The 20,602-nt window shown below is 41.9% G+C and overlaps 1 protein-coding gene across 2 annotated transcripts in view; it reads left to right on the forward strand.

Annotated features, from left to right (window-relative positions):
• LOC125457628 (ephrin type-B receptor 1) overlaps positions 1–20,602 on the forward strand; it is a 442,864-nt gene that overhangs the window by 325,993 nt on the left and 96,269 nt on the right. For both annotated transcript variants that reach the window (XM_048542134.2, XM_059650941.1), the window contains exon 6: positions 12,993–13,117. In XM_048542134.2, coding sequence (XP_048398091.1) covers positions 12,993–13,117 — 125 coding nt within the window. The remainder of the gene's footprint in view (positions 1–12,992; positions 13,118–20,602) is intronic.

Here is a 20,602-nt window from a genome sequence, read left to right on the forward strand (position 1 = left end):
GGGAAAGCACAGAGAGTGATTCAGATACGGGAATGGACTCCTGAGGAGAATAAAACAGATAAGAAGTATCATTAATCTTCTCAGTATTCTTCAAGGAGCAGTCAAGAATCAGCAATAGTTGTGAGGCCATGAGGAATGAGCCACAATGAGCGGCTGGTCATCACTATTTGTAAGGATCTTGTGATTCAAGAAAATGCAAGAATTTTTCGATCTGTTACTTTGTTGAGATTCTTCCCACTTGGCTACTGGAAACCTGCAAACCACTGTCCTGGTGGGTGATGCTTTAGTTTTCTTTGTTTAAAAGTCTTGCTGGACAGGTGGATTGCCAGAGATATTTGATTCATGCTAATCTGGGCCTAAATTCTTTAAAATTAAATAATTTGAGAGTATCTCTATGAACAAAGAAAGGTGGTAACTCAGCATAATCCTTTTGAGTTGTCTGTGACTTTTTCCGAGGAGACTTGTATTTCTGTCTCTGCAGATGCTGCCAGACTTTATGAACATTTGAAACATTTTCTGGTTTTAAGTTTGATTTCAGACAAATATGGCAATTTTTTTTAATCACTGGTTTCTCCACAATTTTTGTTTTGGAGATTTCAAAGCTTGGTCGTGGGTCTCATTTTTTTTTATTTGTTCACTAGTTATGGACATTGCTGACTGGACTAGACTTTATTGCTTATCCATAAATGCCCTGGAGAAGGTGGTGGTGAGCTACCTTCTTGAACCATAGCAATCTATGAGGTATAGAGATACGCACAATGTTGATGGGGGGTTTTAGGATTTTTCATGGCAACACTGAAGGAGCAGCAATATATTTCCAAGTCAGGATGGTAAGTGGCTTGGAGGAAATTTGCAGCTGGTGGTGTTCACATCTATCTGCTGCCGTTGTCTTTCTGGTTGTAGGAGCCACAATTTAGGAATGTGTCGAACTAGGAGATTTGAAATACTTCATTGCATCTCGCAGATGGTACGTGGTGCTACTGAGCGTTGGTGATCGAGGGAGTGGATGTGGTGCCAGTTAAGTGGGGGTTGCTTTGCCCTCAACGGTGTCGAGCTTTTTGATTATTGTTAGAGCTTCCCACCCCCTATCCAGGCAAGCCCAAGTATTCCATCCTCCTGACTTGTGCCATGTAGATTGTGGACAGTCTTTGGGCAGTCAGGAGGTGAGTTACTTGCTGCAGAATTGTGTAGCTTCTACATGTGCTTGTAGCCACGTTCTTTATATGGGTAGTCCAATTCAGTTTGTGAACCATGGTAGCTGCAGGATCTTGGCAGGGACAGTGTTGATAATCCCATTGAATGTCAAGGAGCAATGGTTCAATTCTCTCTTGTTGGATTTGAGACTGGCCGAAATGAGAAGTTTCAGTTAAAAATTTACGTGCATCTTCCCTGAGTAGCAGCTGTATGCTCAACAAGGCTGCATTCCCTTATGGCATTGCATTCATATTTTAAATTCTTTGACATCACAAAATAGATCCTCCTTATTCTAATCCTGTCAGTGGGTATTTGATTTATTTTCCATCATACAATATCTCTCCGTTTCTGATGCGGTAATCTTATACGTTAAGTAACAGTAATTTAGCTGCCCAGGAGTGCTTGTGATCCTTGTCTGTTTCTGTGATTAGTGGGATTCTGAAATGGGTTTTTAATAGCCCGTACACTGAGAGTTGAGACGAAGAATAATGCCATTTATTCATGATGCAGCACCACATTCCAAGTGCTAAGTAATGATGTTCCATTTTGTGCCAGAAAGGAAACCTGTTATCTGGACAGCTGATAGTCACATTGCAACATGTTTAAACAATTTTCTTCAATCTGCAGCAGTTCTGTAATTGCCATCAAGGTAGTTTAAGTAAAAGCAAATTAAAGTTCAACAGAAGTCCACACAAACTCAACAAACGGATTGTTTTGAGTGGGCACACAATTTTAAAAGAAAAGGGCAAATGTTTGATAATGGAGCTGACGCAGATAGCAATGAATTTTGGACTTGGGTATCAGTGGATGAAAGCATAACCTTTGCTGGAGTTTTTCTAATATGTTGATAAGAGGAGAATAGTAAAGAACGTAAACATTGTTTAAAAAAGAGGTGAAGTTAAAGCTTTTCATCATGTACTTATCAGGATTCTCAGTGAGTTGTCATGATCTGCACAGCCTGTGAAAGGTTGTGAAAGCAGATTCAATAAAAACTGTCAAAAAAGATCTAGATAAATCATTGGGAAAAGAGACAATTTCTAAGTTGTGGGGGAATGGAACTAATTAGACAGCTTTATCAGAGGGCCAACACAATAGGTTGAATGGTCTCTTTCTATGTGATATTATTCCATAATTCTGTCATTGAATATCAAGAATGTTACAGTGGTAATTGTTGTTGTGTACAGGAACCACAACGGGATTCTTACCTTTCTAAAACTCATTTTTATTTTATGAAGAAGCTGAGTGCTAACAGGATGCTCAATTTCCCAATCACAGCCCATCAGGATACTGGGGTCATGTTCTACTATTACAGTACTGTCTTTTTATCCAGAAACCAGCATGAGCAGGCAGAGGGAAGTGTTAGTCATACATGTACATAGAGTATACTGATTGTACAGGATCTCCATTTTGAAGTACAACAGGCCGAGTTGGCTCAGTATGTCTGATTTGCAAGTTCTACTGGCTTTTGTTTTCTTTCACTATTTCTGGGATAGTTGTAATGTCTTTAATGAGAAAGTTACAGGACCAGGCTAATCCTCTGGTGCCAATCCCACCACAACAGTTGGTAGAGTTTAAATTCAATGAAGAAGTCTGAAGTTAAATGCTACTGTGAAATATACTGTCATGAAAACCTATAAATGCCCTTTAGGGAAGGAAATCTACGTGTGTGGCCTACATGTGACTCCAGAGCCATGGCAATAGGGTTAACTTTTAACTGTCCACTTGTTTGACCTCACCTAGAGTACTGTGTACAGCTGTGGACAACACATTCCAGGAAAGATGTAAATGCATTGGAGAGAATGCAGAAGTAACTTACAGGAATGGTTCTGTGAATGGGAAACTTCAGTTATGAAGGTGGATTAAACACAATGAGGCTGTTCTCCTTGGAGAGAAAAAAGCTAAGAGGAGATTTGAAAGAAGTTTTCAAAGCCATGAGTGGGATGAACAGAATAGGTAGGGAGAAGCTGTTCCAACTCATAAAAGCAAAAAAAAGGAATTGGGGGAGCATTGATTTTAAAGTGATGGACAAATCAAGCAAGGGTGATGTGAGGAAAGTAACATTTCATCCAGAGAGTAGTTAGGGTCCAGAATGCACTGCCTGGAACTGTGGTGGAGGCAGGTTCAGCTGTGAAACTCAAGAGCAGTGTTGGATGATTGTTTGGATAGAAAGGCATGGGGAAAGGCAGGAGATTGGCACCAGGTATTGATGTCCATTTGAAGAGTCAGTGCAGGCATGATGGGCCAAATGACCCCATTCTGTGCTATAATAATTCCGTGCTTGGCCTAGTGAGCTGTGTCAGCAGTACCTATGTTCCATGAAAGAATGAGGAACATTGGAGAGCACATTGAAAAGTAAATTTCACCTCTTCCTTTGTTGACTTGTTGCATGTCATTGTTTCAGTATATGTCTCGGATGGAAGTGAGAGGAAAATTAATGTAAAATAATTCAGTGAGACACCCAGAAGGAAGCCCCTGCCTGCATATACCCCACAGCCTGTAAGAATTAAGGTACACTAAATACCTGTGACGACAAGGTCACTACCATTGTCCTACAACACACTGCTACGTTGCCCAGTTGAACCTATCATAAATCACTGCAATCTTTGATCTATCTAGCCTTGTGTGTTTGTGGAGGTAAAGAGATTTGCTGATCTTTGTGGTCTTAAAAAGCCTTATTTCTGTACAAAGTTTCAATGATATAAATTTGGGAGATTGCAAGAATGCTTCTAGTTTATAGTAGCTTCAATCTTCCTTTAAACTTGTTTGACCTGCTTGATCAACAAAATTTGCGAACTGAGAGATGTTAAGCGCTGCAAAATGACCAAGGTATCAAAAACCTGCAGCTTGTCATCACCTTGTGCTTGACTAATGGGCACTGCACAACATACCTTCGCCCTGGGGCCAATTGCAAACAGGGCTGGAAGCTATTGATGCCAGTCTTTCCAATCCATTGTACTTCAGTTTCCTCTTGGATAATGCTTATTTGCAGTTTAAAAAACAATGCCAATTATCTGCTGAGATCAGCCAATGTGTGGCTAGCAAATTGAATATCCTACATGGACTCAAACAACCAGTGCTACTGTCCCAATGGTTTCTATGATACTAATTAAAGACTTCCATTTGCACAATATCTTTCACAGTTTCAGGATATAGCAAAACAGTTAATAGCCAACTGAACAAGCTACTGAGAGCAGCAATGTGATGATGAACATGTGGTCTATTTTTATAATGACATTGTTGAGGGATAAAGTTTGGCCAGGATGCTGCTGGCCCTCTCCGTAGAGGGGAGAGTGATCCCTCTTTATCAGCTGAGGTAGGATTTCAGTTCCAAGGTTTTATGTGAAAATCAGCACCTAATTTTAATGCAACATTCTCTCAGTACTCGAGTGTGTCAGTTTAGATCCTGTCCATCAGTTACTATAATGGGATTTGAACTGAATCTTCCAAATCAGGTATCTGTGGAGCTGACAGCTGAGGGTTCTGTCACAGTGTGATGGATAGCTGGGTTTCTGACACCTACTGGATTCCATGAACAGAAACTGCAAATGGGAATCTGTTCCTTCCAACTGAGAGATCTAGGGATTTTGTAACGTTTCCGCTTAGTGAGGTACAACTCCCCAGCAGGAACACAATCTATCAACATCTGCACTTATACTGTTTCCGTGTTGTAGTTCATTGGATCCCCGACAGATAATTGTCTCCCAGTGTTCACCTGCAATACCAGTTTCCTTTTCCCATAGTCTGTAACCTTAGGGCTGGAATAAACTGCTCATGACAAACCCCTGTCATTTGTTGGAGGATGTGCTCCTCGTATAGATTATTTAATGTCATCTGTTCCACATCTGAATCCAGGGACAAGAATAAACTTTATGATCGCTCTTCCATTTGGGATTTTTAAAAATGTTATTTCTCTAGATATGGGAGCTTTTATTCTACACTTCTCATTGCTCTTGAGAAGCTTATGACTGTTCCCAGTTCTGTGGACCTTGCCACTAGCAGCCAGTGGTTGGGGTATGATGCTGCCACCCATCATCCTTTCTACTCCTTTAATAAATAAAGAACAATGAGTTACTCAGCTCCTGGCAAGGGCCTCCTGAGTTTAAGTGGTGAACAATGGGAAGCAATTAACCATTTGTGAATCTTTACAAGAAGAGGCAATTGTCTTAATCAGATATGCTTTATTACATGTTGGAGATAGGTACAAGAAACATTGGCTAATTAGACATAAGTACTAAAACTACCAGGACTCGCTGATGACACATCGATTGACATCTCGAGTTAAACTCCTTTTCCCCACCTAGAACTGTACAAGATCATCAGATTGGGACTAATTCAATTCAGGATACCTGGTCAGCATGGATAAGTTGGGCCAAAGGACCTGTTTCTGTGCGGTATTACTCCGTGACTTCATTGGGTGTAGCTGAAAACAGACTCCATCGTTAACCCTTATGAAGCCATTACCTTGTGCAACATGAGGTGTAGGGCTACCCACAAGGCTTTTAGTGAGTGAGTTCCAGGATTTTGACACTGAAGGTATGGCAATATATTCTAAGTCGAATCGATGTGTAACTTGGAGGTCGTGATGGGCCCATGTAGCTGTTGCCTTTGTCCACCCAGATGGTAGCAATCGTGGATTTGGAAGGTATTTTCTTAGGAACCTTGGTGAGTTGCAGCAATGCACCCTGTAGACAGTGGACACTGCTACTACTGGTGGAGGAAGATGACCTGGAATCTAATCTTAGAGTACAACAGCATACTAACGCTTGGGAAGGATTAAGAGGTTAAAGAAAATCATTGCAATACTTTGCCTTTGGACAGACATCCTTCTGTGCATCATGAGAGATCTCACTTTCCTCAGTGCCCCTTGTGTAATTACAGCTGATTGTGGATAGTCTACCTGTGGTTGAAATGCACGGATGGAAATGTCAGGCAATTGGCTTCAGATACTAAGATCGAGGCTTGACAACATGATGATTAGACCCCTGACAGAGCCATTTGTTTCATACACATGCCTTTCTTTACTGCTCTTGTTCTGCTTACCAGCTTGCTCTGTTGGTATTTCATGCTGACAAAATCTAGTCTGACCTTCAGAGCTACTCACAGTGATTAAACACACCTCGCACCTGCTATCCTCTTCCAACAAAATTACTGACATTTAACGGTAAAAGAAGAAAGAAAAAAACAAGAGCTCCGCTTTATATTTGTCGGGTCCACTAATCGACAGAAAGAAACGATGAAATGAAACTTTAATTGACAATTTCAGAAATAGTTTGTGATGCATTCCACAGAATCTAGGCAGTGAATGCGAGACACGGCCTGATTAATGTGCTTCAGACAGACAACCATTCTCATTTGAAAGAGGAAGGAAGGTGCCACTGTAACACTACAGCCTTCAGCTGACACCCCTTCACTGATAGATGAGGGGGAGCTGCCAAGCTTGTTTCTTTTTATTAGCGAGAAGGCAGGGGTGTCCAGTGAGTTTTCCATCCGGAGAAAAAAACAGAAACTACCGGCAAAACTAAACATGTTTGATGATGTCTATGGACAAAAAGGAGGGTCAGTGTTTTGAGTCTAGTGGCTCTTCATCAGAAACTTTCCAGTCTGTTTGTCTGCCTGGAGCCCTGAATGGGGGACAAAATCTGGTTCCTGTGACTTTTCGGTGGCAGAGAGGTAGACAGTCAGCCTTTTAGTGGGTGGAGGGTGGGAATGGGTATGCCAATTTAATGGTTGTATTTTTTGACTAGTAATTGAGTGGCCTATGCTAATAATTTCACAAAATTTTCGAAATCCAATCATTTAGCTTGTCTTGTTCACCCAGTCTGTCCTGTACATGATTCCGACCCACTGCTAATGTGATTCGTCCACCATTTCTCTGTGGATTAACCTGGCGAACTCTACAGTTACATCATGAGCAGAGTGGTGCCAGCCTTACTGTGGAGATAGATGCAGCTGAGAAGATGGCGACCTCGTCTGGAACTGAGAACAGAATCCACAACAGTTGCTGTCACTCCGCGTTGCAAAACAGCCATCCAGCCATCTGAGCTTAGTGTCCCCTAGTTCAGTTAGTGAGATGCACAATACACAAATATACAATATAAGTACAGAAGTAGGCCATATGACACATCAGACATCTAGATTAAGAACTGGGCAGGCCAATTTGCCTATCGTGACTGTTCTGCCATCCTATGAGATCATGACTGACCAGCCCCAGTACTCAAACTCCTTTTTCATCTCATCTTCTCGTATCCCTTAGCTCCTCGACATTTCAAATATCTTTCTACCTCCTGTTTACGTACTGTCAGAGATCTTCAGAACTCTCTCGGGGGTAAAATTCCACACATGAACTTCCACCATCTCAGTTTTAAGTGAGTATCTGTTGTTCTGTAACTAGGTCCATTAGTTTGAGATTCAGAACAGGTGGATACATCCTCTCAACACCTGACCTTTCAAGCCGCCTCATAATCTTACATAATATAGTAAAGAACTGCAGATGCTGGAAAGCTGAAACAAAAACAGAAATTGCTAGAGAAACTCAACAGGCCTGGAAGAATCTGTGGAGAGAAAGCAGAGTTAAGGTTTCGGTTCCAGTGACCCTTCTTCGTTTGTCTTTTCATAGAACCCCCAAAGTGTGGAAGCAGGACATTTGGCCCATTAAGTCCATACTGATTGTCTGAAGAGAACCCCTCCCAAACCCGCACTTCTTACTCTATCCCTGTCAGCCTGCATTTTCCACGGCTAATCTACCTAGCCCGCACATCTTTGGACTGTGGGAGAAACTGCAGCACCTGGAGGAAACCCATGAGACATGGGAAGAATATACAAACACCACACAGATAGAATCCCAAAGCTGGAATTAAACCCAGATCTCTGGCACTTTGAGGCAGCAGTGCTAACCATTGAGCTACTGCCCACCCCTTTGACAAGGTATTTGGCAAATCTCACTTTGACAGCCACAGCTCATTGCTTAATGACTGCCTTTGGTTCGGACTCACCCAATATCTTTTCCAATTGAAGTTTCATCCTTCGTGTTTTGGATCCAGCCAAGGATCCCAGGTATTTCCGTGAGGTACAACACTGTTTTTGCCACATCCTGAGATCCTCACTCAGTGCTATGCATCATCATATGCGCAATTTCAACCTTTCTCAAGAAGGATCAAAGGACTCGAAACATTAATTGTTTCTCTCTCCACGGATGGTGTGAGACCTGCTGATTTCCTCCAGCAATTGCTGTCCGCCTTTTCACACCTTAAGTAAGATCACCCCTCATTCTTCTCAACTCTAATGAATAAAGACCTAATGTGTTTAGCCATTCGCGATAAGTCAAGCCCTTTATTACAAGAATCAGATGGGTAAATCTCTCTTGAACTGCCTCATAAGATCATGACTGCTCATGTATGACTGAGGTGAACAGTGCTTTGAGTATTAGATTGTCAGTCAGGTCTTGATATTTGAAAGCAGCAATTTTTGACTGTGTAGAATGTGTGTGAATGTTGAAACCAGTGGCATACCAACTATTGGATCTCAGTTCCATGCAGCCGAAGATCTATGGAGAAAGAGATGCTTTGGCTAAACCTTGTTACTAGGCCCACATTGATGAAGCTTGTGTGCTGTATGGTCCTGTGACGGTCCATTTAAGTGGCAAGAAGATTATGTGCAAAGTCATGCTTTTGGAGCCGTTCCATCATGTAATTTTTCCCCTCTTCTATTACCTCCACCCACGAGAGATGAGAGTAAAAAGACTTGATTTCGGAAACTTGTGACCCACATGAACATCAGTGTAGACAATTGCTTCACATTTGCTGGATGATAAAACAGCTTTGAATAATTGTTTGAAAATCCAGATTCTTCAGTGGGAGCCATTCTATAACGTGTTCAGGCAATAATGAGATCATGGGCGATCTGAATCAGACTACCATTTAATCTGTAACCAGAATCAGGCGAGACCAGGCGTTTTCAGACTAATATGACCAGAGGCACCCCTTGGTACTTGCCTAAAATTTTTATTGATATCCATCTTGAAAATTTCCATCTTGTGTTTCCTGATGTCACTTGGGAAAGCTGAGCTCTCATTTCAAGACTGGATCCGTAGTCAGTGCCACTGTTAGCAACTAATGTGGGTGAAATAGGGATGCTTGGAGTTTATGTAATTAAGAATAGAGTTTAGGGATTTTGAGGGAAATGGTGTCCTCCTGGTACTGTCACTGAACTAGTGATGCAGACTCCGAGGAAATCTGGAGGACACAGGTTCAAGTCCGATCATGATAGCTGGTGGAGTTCGAATGCAATTAATATACTTAGATTTGAGGACTCAGGATCTTCATAGGATCCATGTAAACAGATTTAGAACAGGAAACCAGAAGTTTGATCAAACAGTTAGGTTTGAGGAAAGGAGTGGGAAAAGAGTGGCATGGTGGATCAGTGGCTAGCACTGCTCCCTCACAGCGCCAAAGGCTGGTTCAATTCCACCCTTGGGCAATTGTCTTTGTGGAGTTTGCACATTCCCTCTGTGCCTGTATGGGTTTCCTCCCACTCTCAAAAGATGTGCGCTTGGCTGTGCTAAATTTCCCACAATGTACAGTGATGTGCAGGTCAGGTGGATTAGTCGTGGAAAATGCAGGATTACAGGGATGGGGTAGGGGGCTTTGTCTGCATGGGATGCTGTCGAGAGGGTCAGTGGGCCAAATGGCCTGCTTCCATACTGTAGGGATTCTATGAAGAGGTGTGATGGACACTTGTAGGAGGCAATTGTAGACCTTAAGGCCTTGGTAGTTGAAGATTTGGCCTCCATATATGACCACAAACCTGGGGCCAAGTAAGAGTCAGAATCAAACAGATGGAGAGATATACAGAAAGAGACTAAAACAGATTATGTTTACTACTAGTGTAAACAAGAATGGTTCAGACTACTGGCAACCCTTGCCATTCCTGAATTTGGAGCAGGAAGCTCTCCTCCCTGGATTATTGCATGATACCTACAACTGTTGCTGGAAAGACTCCAGTGGAGACAGAATTTGCATAAATTCAGTCCCCTTAATATTAGCTGTTTAAATTCTTATTATTATTTTGACGAGGCCAGAATGTGCGTGTCACAACATCGCAAAATCTGACACCAGCGCTAACGTTGCAAGCTGAGAAAAATTAACAAATTTGAATGCCTGTGTTTAATATGTGTCAAAGAGGGAAAAGGAGCGAGGCATCTCTGATGAGATGAAGACAAAAATAACACGATTGAACAGTGCAACTCTGAAATATAACTGCAAAAAAAAACTCTAGACACGCAGCAGGTCAAAAAAAAACAATGAGCCAACAGGTCAATATTGGGATAACAAGGTGTGGAGCTGGATGAACAGAGCAGGCCAAGCAGTATCAGAGGAGCAGGAAGGCTGATGTTTCGGGTCGAGAAATGGGAGTTTATCAGAAATGGACTGTAAAAAATGGACATGCATTTGAAGCAAGTAATGAGTCCCTTATGACAGACTGGCACTAAAAGTGAAGTCACATGGTATCAGGGGTGAGCTGGCAAGATGAATTACAGAACTGGCTTAGTCACAGGAGACAGAGGGTAACGGTGGAAGGATGTTTTTGGAGTGGAGGGCTGTGACTAGTGGTGTTCCATAGGGATCAGTGCTGGGACCTCTGCTGTTCGTGATCTACGTAAATGATTTGGAGGAAAATGTAGCTGGTCTAATCAGTATGTCTGTGGATGATACAAGAAATGATGGAGTTGCAGATTGTGAGGAGGATTGTCAGAGGATACAGAAAAATGGCAGGTGGAGTTTAATCCAAGGAAGTATGAGGTGATGCACTTTGGAAGGTCAAGTACAGGTAGAAATTACACAGCGAGTGGCAGAACACTTAGGAGTATTGATATGCAGAGGGATCTGGGTGTGCATTTCCACATATCACTGAAGGTGACAGTGCAGGTAGATAAGGTAGTAAAAAAGGCCAATGACATGCTTGCCTTCATTGGCAGGGACATTGAGTATAAGGATAGACAAGTTATGCTGCAGCTTCATAGAACTTTAGTTAGGCCACACTCGGAATATTGTGGACAGTTCTGACCACAACATTACCAGAGGGATGTGAATGCTTTGGAGAGGGTACAAAAAAGGTTTACCAGGATGTTGCCTGGTATGGGGGAGTTTTAGCCAAGATGAGAAGTTGAATAGACTGGGCTTGTTTTCACTGGAAAGCAGGAAGTGGAGGGGTGACGTAATAGATGTTTATAAGATTGTGAATGGCATTGATAGAGAGGGAAATACGAGGCTTTTTCCCAGGGTGAAGGAGTCAATTACGAGGGGACTCAGGTTTAAGGTGCAAGAGAGGAAGTTTAAAGAGATGTGCAAGGAATGTTTTTCACAAAAATGATGGTGAGTGCCTGGAACGCGCTGCCAGAGGAGGTGTTGGAAGCAGACACAATAGCAGCTTTCAAGAAATACCTGAACAAACAGATGAATAGAGGGATACGGATCCTGTAAGTGAAGACAGTTTTAGTATGGAAGGGCAAAAAGTGTTAGTGCAAACTTGGAGGGCCAGATGGCCTGTTCCTGTTCTGTATTGTTCTTTGTTCTTGTTCCTTGAGACAGAACCCATATAGTTACAGAAAGCAAAGTAATACATAGAGGAAGCCTTCAATGAATTGATGCCACTGAACACTTCAATTATCCAATAAATAGAACATGCAACTTTGTTTGAAATAACCTGTTATTCTTTGCAGACAGAGCAATTCCTGTATTTGTATGCTTGTGTTTCATAGATCTCCATCACTTGTTTCAGATGAATATGCCTATATATCTCATTTTTCAATTCTGACAAGACTGGTTATGTCTCTCTTAACACAGATGCTAACTGACCTGCCCTTGTTTTCCAACTCCTTTTGTACTTATTTTACAGCAAGGTGGCGATGAATCTTCCAAACTGTAGTGTAAGGGCTTCTAGACCTTGAAAGCAACCGTTCCAACAATGGCATGGAGCTGCACATCACTGGGCATAATTATTTTGAAAGTGAAAATAGAGGGTGAAGAAGGTGGATCATTAAGCACAATCTAAGCTGAACTAATCAGATTTTTAATCAGTAAGGGAATCAACAGTTGTGGGCTAATAGCAGGAAAGTGAAGGTGAGCATGATCAGATCAGTCATGATCGCATTGAAAGGTGGATCAGACTCAATGGGCTGAATGGCCAACCTCTGCTTTTAAGTTGATTTGCACTTTATAGCGGGCAGTGAATTGAACTGAAATGTGTTTTCAATCTGGGATAACTTTTTTCTTGCGTTTATTGATTCGACTTACATGAACAGAAATGCATTTGGAAGTTTCCTTATTTGAAAACAAAATCTAAACCAATTTGGTTGTGGTGCAAAGTGACCCCCCTGTAGGGACACTGCACTGTTTTGCAGGGGGACAAATTGGACCACATGAAGCAGTTTATTATTGTTTGTGTGAACTGAAATGCAGGTGAAAAGAAATGACTCTCCTTTCCTCCTTCTCTCAACACTTTAGAATTCCAGCTGGCCAACGAGCATTAGTTTTTGATCTTTACTGACCCTGTCAGGGTAACTCCTGACCATTTTGCAGATTTGAAACCAAAACCTTTCCAGCAGTGAATCACGTTGTCAACTTGAGATTAGTTTAGCTTTGTGCCTTCAAGAAACCTCATTGCAAAAGCCAAAAATGTTGATTATTTTGCAACAATGGCTTTAGAAAATGATGACGAGAATGATGTTGTTCAAGATGTTGTTTCTCTTTGAAAGGAAACACCAGCTTTGTTTTGATTCTTTTCATTCCACTTTCTTTTAGCTCCTTCTACGGTTCCCATTATGCATCAGGTGAGCTCCACAATGAGCAGCATCACGTTGTCCTGGCCACAACCTGACCAACCAAATGGGATCATCCTTGACTACGAACTGCGTTATTATGAGAAGGTACAAAAGCTTTTTATACAATCTGTGTCTTGTGTTGTAAAGGGCATCATTCTCCGTGCTTTTAGAGTTCATTGATGTATCGATTTGAAAACTTGCTAAAGCCCGTTGAAATAATTTTTGATGAAATCAATAGAAACACATTTGCAGAAGGATATGCAAAAATAAAGAAACATTGCCAAACCTACTGAAAACATTTGGAGACAGTAAGGACTGCAGATGGTGGAAGCCAGAGTCAATAAATGTGCAGCTGGAAAAGCACAGCTGGTCAGACAGTGTCCAAGGAACAGGGAAATCAACATTTCAGGCTGAGAACAGGGAAAACAACATTCGGGGGAGAAAGCAGGTACAGGTGACCATTCATGACCATATTGAATGTAGAGAGGTCTGATGGGCTGAATGATCTATTGCTGCTCCTGTTTTCCCTGCGTCCATGTTAAGATAAATACTATGTTGAATGGAGACCCTCTGCTGTCAACATTCCATCCTATATGTACATTTTAAGCTTGCAATTTGGGCCACAAGTAGTTTTTGACTAAATAATTCAACCTATCTTTGGCAGGATTAAAGCAATGATAAAATAATAAGGTCAATGAATCATTTAGTCACTATTGTGAAAGGACTTCTAAAAAAAGGACATTGCAGTGGGAAAATCACCAAGTTACTCAGCTGCTCGGCAAACTAATTAATTATCACTTGGAAAACATTGCTTTTGTGACAGTCAACGTGGATTTATTGTTCCTCATGTCTGATGAAGTTGGTTGTTTGATTAAGAAATGGGGAAGAAGATTGATGAGGATAATGGGCTTGATGTATAGATGGCATTTTATAAGCAGTTTGATAAAGGGTCTCATGATGTGGACAATAACTTTCTCTTGTTTTGTCTGCATAATGAACACGCTTCTCTCTCACAGCAGGATGTGTAGAGTACATTGTAAAGCCACCTCTTGGCCAATGTGCCTTCATTTCAGGCAGAATAATCACCACATCAAGGGGTCTTTTTTCCCCCCTTCTTTTTCAACAGCAGCCTTTCTTGTGACTGCCATGAGAGAAACTCATATTTTGTGTCATATTCTAATCATTGAAACTGGGTTGTGAGTGCCCTAAAGTTATTTCACAGTTGACAGAGATGAGAGGAGTCTTGAAACCAATCAGTCCAGGATGGCTTGGTGTCTAGGGGGCAGAGGTATGCTAATCTGCAGCATTCGGAGCGTAGCACTGCATATTTTTAACATCTTTGAATAAATTTGATAACTACTCAAATGGAAACTGTTTTCAGATCACAGTATTTCTTTTCTAATTTGTGTTTCCCCGTGAATCATCCCCAGTCATGTGCCCACAGCTATCACTCAGTTATAGGAACAACGATTAACTAGTGAAAGAAGAAGGTCAACTGCTGGTAATTGGGTTTGGTCACAAACTGCTTAGAAATAAAGTCAACTACAAGTTATTGAATCAGACCTTTTAATTGGTTGTGGGTCGATACCGCCAAGTGGATTTCTCTTTTTCTTTAATTCTTTATGATATTTTATATGTTTTCCTGTCACATGAGTAGAGGAAGAAATGGAGGAAAAAAGTGTCCTCTTCTAATGTGAATGTCAGTGGCTTGACCAGTGTTTATTATTCTCCACTCATTGCTCCTCGAGAAGGTGGTGGTGATCTGCTGTCTTGAAGCGCTGCAGTCCATGTCTAGGATGCTCTTAGGGAGAGAGATGCTGCCTGTTGACCCAGCGACACTGAAGGAGTTGAGATATATTTCCAAGTCAGGATGGTGTGTGTCTTGGAGGGGAACTTGACAGTGGTGATGTTCCCATGTATCTTTCGTCCTTGTCCTTTTAGATGGTAGAGCACAATGGGTTTGGAAGATGCTGCCAAAGGAGCTTAGGTGAATTTCTGCAGTTTATCTTGTAGATGGCACGCAGAGCTGCCACTGAGCATTGCTGCTGGAGGGGGTGAATGTCTAAGGTGGTGGATAACGTGGGCTGCTTTGTCCTTGATGGTGTCGACCTTCTTGAATATTGTTGGAGCTGTGTTCATCCAGGTGAGTGGAGAGTATTTCATCACACTGATGGCTTGTAGTTGGAGGAGATGCTTTGGAGAGGCAGAATAAGGTGTTAGGAGGAAGGTATAGAGGAGACATCAGAGGGAGGTTCTTCACCCAGAGAGTTGTGAGCGCAGGGAATAGTTTGCCGGTGGTAGTCGTGGAAGTGGAATCATTAGTGACATTTAAGCGACTGCTGAACATGCACGTGGACAGCAGTGAATTGAGGGGAATGTAGGTTAGGTTATTTTATTTTTGGATTAGGATTATTCCACGGCACAACATCGTGGGCTGAAGGGCCTGTACTGTGCTGTACTTTTCTATATTCTATGTTCTAATATAATCACTGACAGGATGACCAGTCCCTGACATGGACTTGTGGCCACAGTATTCATATAGTTGGTATGGTTCAGTTTCTAACCAATGCCAAAGCCCAGGTTGTTGATAATCGGAGATTCAGTGATGGTAATGCTATTTAATGTCAAAGAGAAATGATTAAATTCTCTTTTGCTGGAGATGGTCATTGCCTGACGCTTGTGTGGTGTGAATAATACTTACCGCTTATCAGGATATTGTAAAATTCTTGCAACATATGGACATGAAGTGCCTTTGTATCCAAAAGCAAACAGTTTAGTTTGTACAGAAGGAAACTAATATTTGACTGTAATCTTACTGTGCAGGTAGAAAATCAAAGGCTGAATGTTGTGACTCTTTAGGTAAGTTTGAGTTGCATTAAGTTTGTTTGTAGAGTTTTGTGTCATGAAGTTTTGGTTGTTCTCTCGCCTTATCTTACTAAACTTGCCCCATTACTTACCTACCATGGAGTTGCTCACATCCAATTTCCATGCCAGCTTGCCACATGCCATTCTTGGGAGAACTTGGCACCCACTGGATATCCTGCAATTCACTGGCATCCTTGAGCTGTTGCCATCCTTAAAAGCCTATTGTGCATGCAGACAAGTCCTGCCAGTTCAGAGTTGCCGTGCCCAGTTCCTGACATTTGCCCTGCACACGGTAGGCAGCTCCGCATAAGATCCCGCTGGACAGGATGGTCCCAACACAGGACTCTTGCTGTCAAGTGGAGCCTATGGGACCACACTATACTAGTCTACTCTGAGACTGCACGCAGGACAATACATTCTTAGGTAAGTTATGCCCTTCTCCACCCTACCAACTTAAGTACCATCATCTTCTCCCTGATAGCACATACTGAGCCTATTTCTGCTTCTGTTCCCACCTCCCACCAAGGCTCATGCTCTACCATTCTCACTACTACCTGAAACATCTTCCCTCACTCGCTATCACCCACCTTAACCCCCATCATCGCTAACCCTGTATACCCTCCACACTACCCATTCATTCCCTTGTGACACCTCACCACATGCACCAGCACTACAGCTGTGCCACTCATTTGATCTACCCAAATACCTGCCTGTATTCCATGTCGGGTGCAAAACAGCCCACAGTTGGGCAGAATGAGTTGGGATGGATTGTGGGCTGTCGAATATTCCATTCCTAACACCTTTATGTGGAGAGGATTCTGACCCTGAGCACACATTGCTGAGCTTGGACCATGTCAAACACTGTCCTTAATCTACTGTCTCAGGACTCCCTGATCGAAGGCCTATTGACAACTATGACAAGCCTCCTGACTTTGTGCCTGTGCTAACTGACAAGTCAGTAATAGGATCCTGGTGTCTCTGAATGCGGGAATAAAGTGCACCAAGGCAGGGCTGCTGTGAGCATCCAGACAGACCCAGAGTGAGTGAGCTTTGAGACAGTGAGTGAGGAGCCCAGAGATACCTTGAGCTGGGTGTGTACCGCTGAGAACGCACTGTCCTTGCTGCAGCATTACAGTGAAAGTTACCGGGACAGCCTGAGGGATAGCATTGAAGAGCAGAAGGGTCCCGTACTAGAATTGGAGATGACCGATGAGAGTACGTAGCAGCTTGAAAATGCCAGTTGCCAGTGTTTGTGGATATGCGGTTTCATGGCTGGTGCTCATAGAGCGTGACCTGAGATGTCAGTGCCCAGTTTATAACATGAAGATCATTCAGAGGAGGTAGCGAACTAAATCCGCCAGGACTCAGGGTTCCTTGACAGGTTTCCTGACATTGAGCTTGTTTGGTGAGTTTCGCAAGATGGAAGGCTAGATATCAGTAAGGCGAGTTGAGGCATCGATGCATTTAACAAGCATTAATGCCCACCAACTAGTTGCTGCCTTGAGAAGATTTACCAGAATGATACCAGGAACGAAAGATTTTACATACAAGCTAGAATTAGAGAGATTAGGCTTATTCTCCTTGGAACAACAGGGAAGATGAAGAGGTGACCTTATTGAAATGTTCAAAATGAACAATTTCAAGGCAACAAAGGAAGAACTGTTTCCACCAGCTGGTATGTCACTAGCCAGGGTCACAACTTCAAGATGGTCAGCAAGAGAGCTATGAGTGAGATGAGGAGAAACTCAGAGAGTTGTTCAGATTTGCAATGTGCTGCCTGGGAGGCAGGCTCCATAGGAATCAAAAAGAGAGCTGGGTAAATATTTGAAAGGGATGAAGTTAAAGGCTACAGAGATAGGACGGGAAAGTGGGACGAGCTGGGTAGCACTTTTAGGAGCTGGCACGGACACGATGGGTCAAATGGTGTCCTTCAGTACTGTAAATTTCAATGGTTTTAAGATCTTGTCGCGCTATTTGTGAACAGTGTAACAGATGGAATGAGATGAACTTGCTGTCAAGATGAACCTTGTCATACTTGTCATCTGATTCTGCGACACATATTGTCATAACCCACATCGCTCAATTCTTCACAACATTCCACCCAGACATCTTTGAAAGTTTTCAAAGCATCGCCTCAATAAAAGCCTTTATCTTTCTCCCATCGGGAACGCCAAGAGCTGAAAATGAGCGTTTTTATTGATTTGTGTGGCAAAGTATTCCAGCAATCTGCCTTCTCAGTTGAAATTTTCTTTCTAACTTGCTCATTGGATGTGAATGTCACTGGCTCATTCAGAATTTATTCCCTTTCCTGAATTGCCCTGGAGAAAGTGGTGATGAGCTGCTGTCTTAAATCTCTGCACTTTGGGTGCACCCTTTAGTTGCAGGGACACTCACAAAGCTGTTAGATAGGGAATTCCAGCATTGTGAACTCTTAAAAAGACCAATTCAGAAATATAGATCTGGTGAGTCTCATTACCGGCAAAGGTATGGGACATTCACAATGGAAAAAGGATCATTTCCCCATTTAAAACACTCAATTTCAGCATCTGGTAGACTAGATGGGGAATCAAGGCTGCATTGTCTCCCTCGTGACCATGCATGGCAACAGGGCACTTAAAAAATATATATAAATCTAGTTTCCAGCATCTTTCTGGTAATGTGGATCAGTGATGTAGCTGTAAAGTCACCACTGGAGACTACATTGTCCTGAAATTACATTGTAAGTGAAATATTGACTTGTTGAGGCTGGAATCTAAATTTGTATTGAGTGAGAGTCTCTTTAACAGAAGTATAAATTTGGTGATATCCAGAATGTATTTTCTTTTCCATTTGAATGCATTGCTTTCCTTTAAATTTTACCATCAAAACCCTGGCTGCTTCTTTTGATGTCTCACAGGCAGGGAAAGTAATTGTACTCCCTGCAGGGTGAACATAATGACTTAAAATTCCAGTTATTAAGGAATTGCAACCACTATCAATAGACTGGTAATTTTCTATTGCATTTTCATTCTGATCTTCTCAAGGGTAGTTGTCTTTCAACAGCAATGACAAAGTGTTTATTTTAAAGCTCTGTCTTTACTTCTCTTCAAAAACTAGTTTTGAGTAATAGAATATTGCAACTCTGAAACAAACTGTCTCGTCCACTGAGACTGCACTAGCTTCCCTTTCTGTATCAGTTTCTGGTGAACTCTGTTGCTTGGATTGCAGTCATAGAGTCATACAGCATAGAAATGGATCCTTTGGTCCAACCAGTCCATGCCAACCATAAATCCTAAACTAAACTAGGCCCACCTGCCATGCTTGGCCCATGTCCCTCCAAACATTTCTTATTCAAACACCTACTCAAATGTCTTTTAAACATTGTAACTGTACCCTCATCCGTCACATCCGCTGGAAGTCCATTCCATACAAGAATCATTCTCTGTGTAAAAAAGTTGCCCCTCATGTCCTTTTTAAATTTTTCACCCCTCATCTTAAAAAAATGTCTCCCAAGTCTTGAATCTCCCACGATTGGGACACCCACCATTCATCTTATCTATACCCCTCACAATTTTATAAACCTCGAAAAGGTCACCCCCAAAGACCCTACACTCCAATGAAAAAAGGCCCCAGCTTATCCAACGTCTTCCTCTAACTCAAACCTTCCATTTCTGGCAACAACCTTGTGAAACTTTTCTGAACCCTTTCTAGCGAGATGGTATCCTTTTGAGAATAGGGTGATCAGAACTGCACACAAAATGCCGGAAAAGGCCTCATTAAAACCCTGTACAATCTCAACATGACATCCCAACTCCTATACTCAAAAGTCTGAGCAATGAAGGCAAACATGTTAATCACCTTCTTAACCACTCTGTCCATGTATGAAGCAAACTTCAAAGTACTATGTACCTGATCCCCTAAGTATCTTTGTTCAACATCACTACCCAAAGCCCAATTTTTAATTGTATCAGTCCTGCCCTTGTTTATTCTACCAAAATACAATATCTTACATTGATCCACATTAAATTCTATCTGCTACCCTCAGCCTATTGACTCAGTCGATCAAGATTTATATCTTAGACAACCTTCTTCACTGTCCATGGTACCACCAATTTTGGTCTCATTTGCAAACTTACAAACTATGCCTTCTATGTTCCTGAGGCTGACATCAACATCACTGCTGTTCTGCTGTATATCAGTGATTCAGACCTGAATATGCAGAGCAAAATTTCAAAATTTGAATCTTGGAAGTGTTGAGAGCAGTAAAGAAGATAGGGTTCGACTTTAAGAGAAGATAGACAGGCTAGTGGAATGGGCAGAAAAACGGGAGGTGAAATTTAAGGCAAGGTGGTGTGAAGAGGTATATTTCAGTAGGAAGAACAGAGAGAGACAATGTAAAATAATAGCACGTTCCTGAAGGAATCAGAACACCTGAAAGTATACGTTCACAAGTTATTAAAAATGACAGGGCAGGCCGAGAAAGTGATACACCAAATCCTTGCTTTGCATGTGGAATAGAGGTAAGGACTTCCTTGGGCAACAGAATACATGGATACTGTTACTTCACAGTACTCCTACCATGAAGGATTACACAATCTTACTGAACAAGTCAATGAGACAAAAACAAAAAGTGGTATCTAGGGTTAACCTAGGTCCATGAATAACAAGGGGTGAGTGTATTAAAGTGTATGTGAGTGTATGGGACCTTGGGCAATATGAATCGATACAGTGAGTATAAAAGCAAGG

This window comes from Stegostoma tigrinum, chromosome 14 (assembly GCF_030684315.1).
Source record: "Stegostoma tigrinum isolate sSteTig4 chromosome 14, sSteTig4.hap1, whole genome shotgun sequence".
Taxonomy (NCBI): Eukaryota; Metazoa; Chordata; class Chondrichthyes; order Orectolobiformes; family Stegostomatidae; genus Stegostoma; species Stegostoma tigrinum.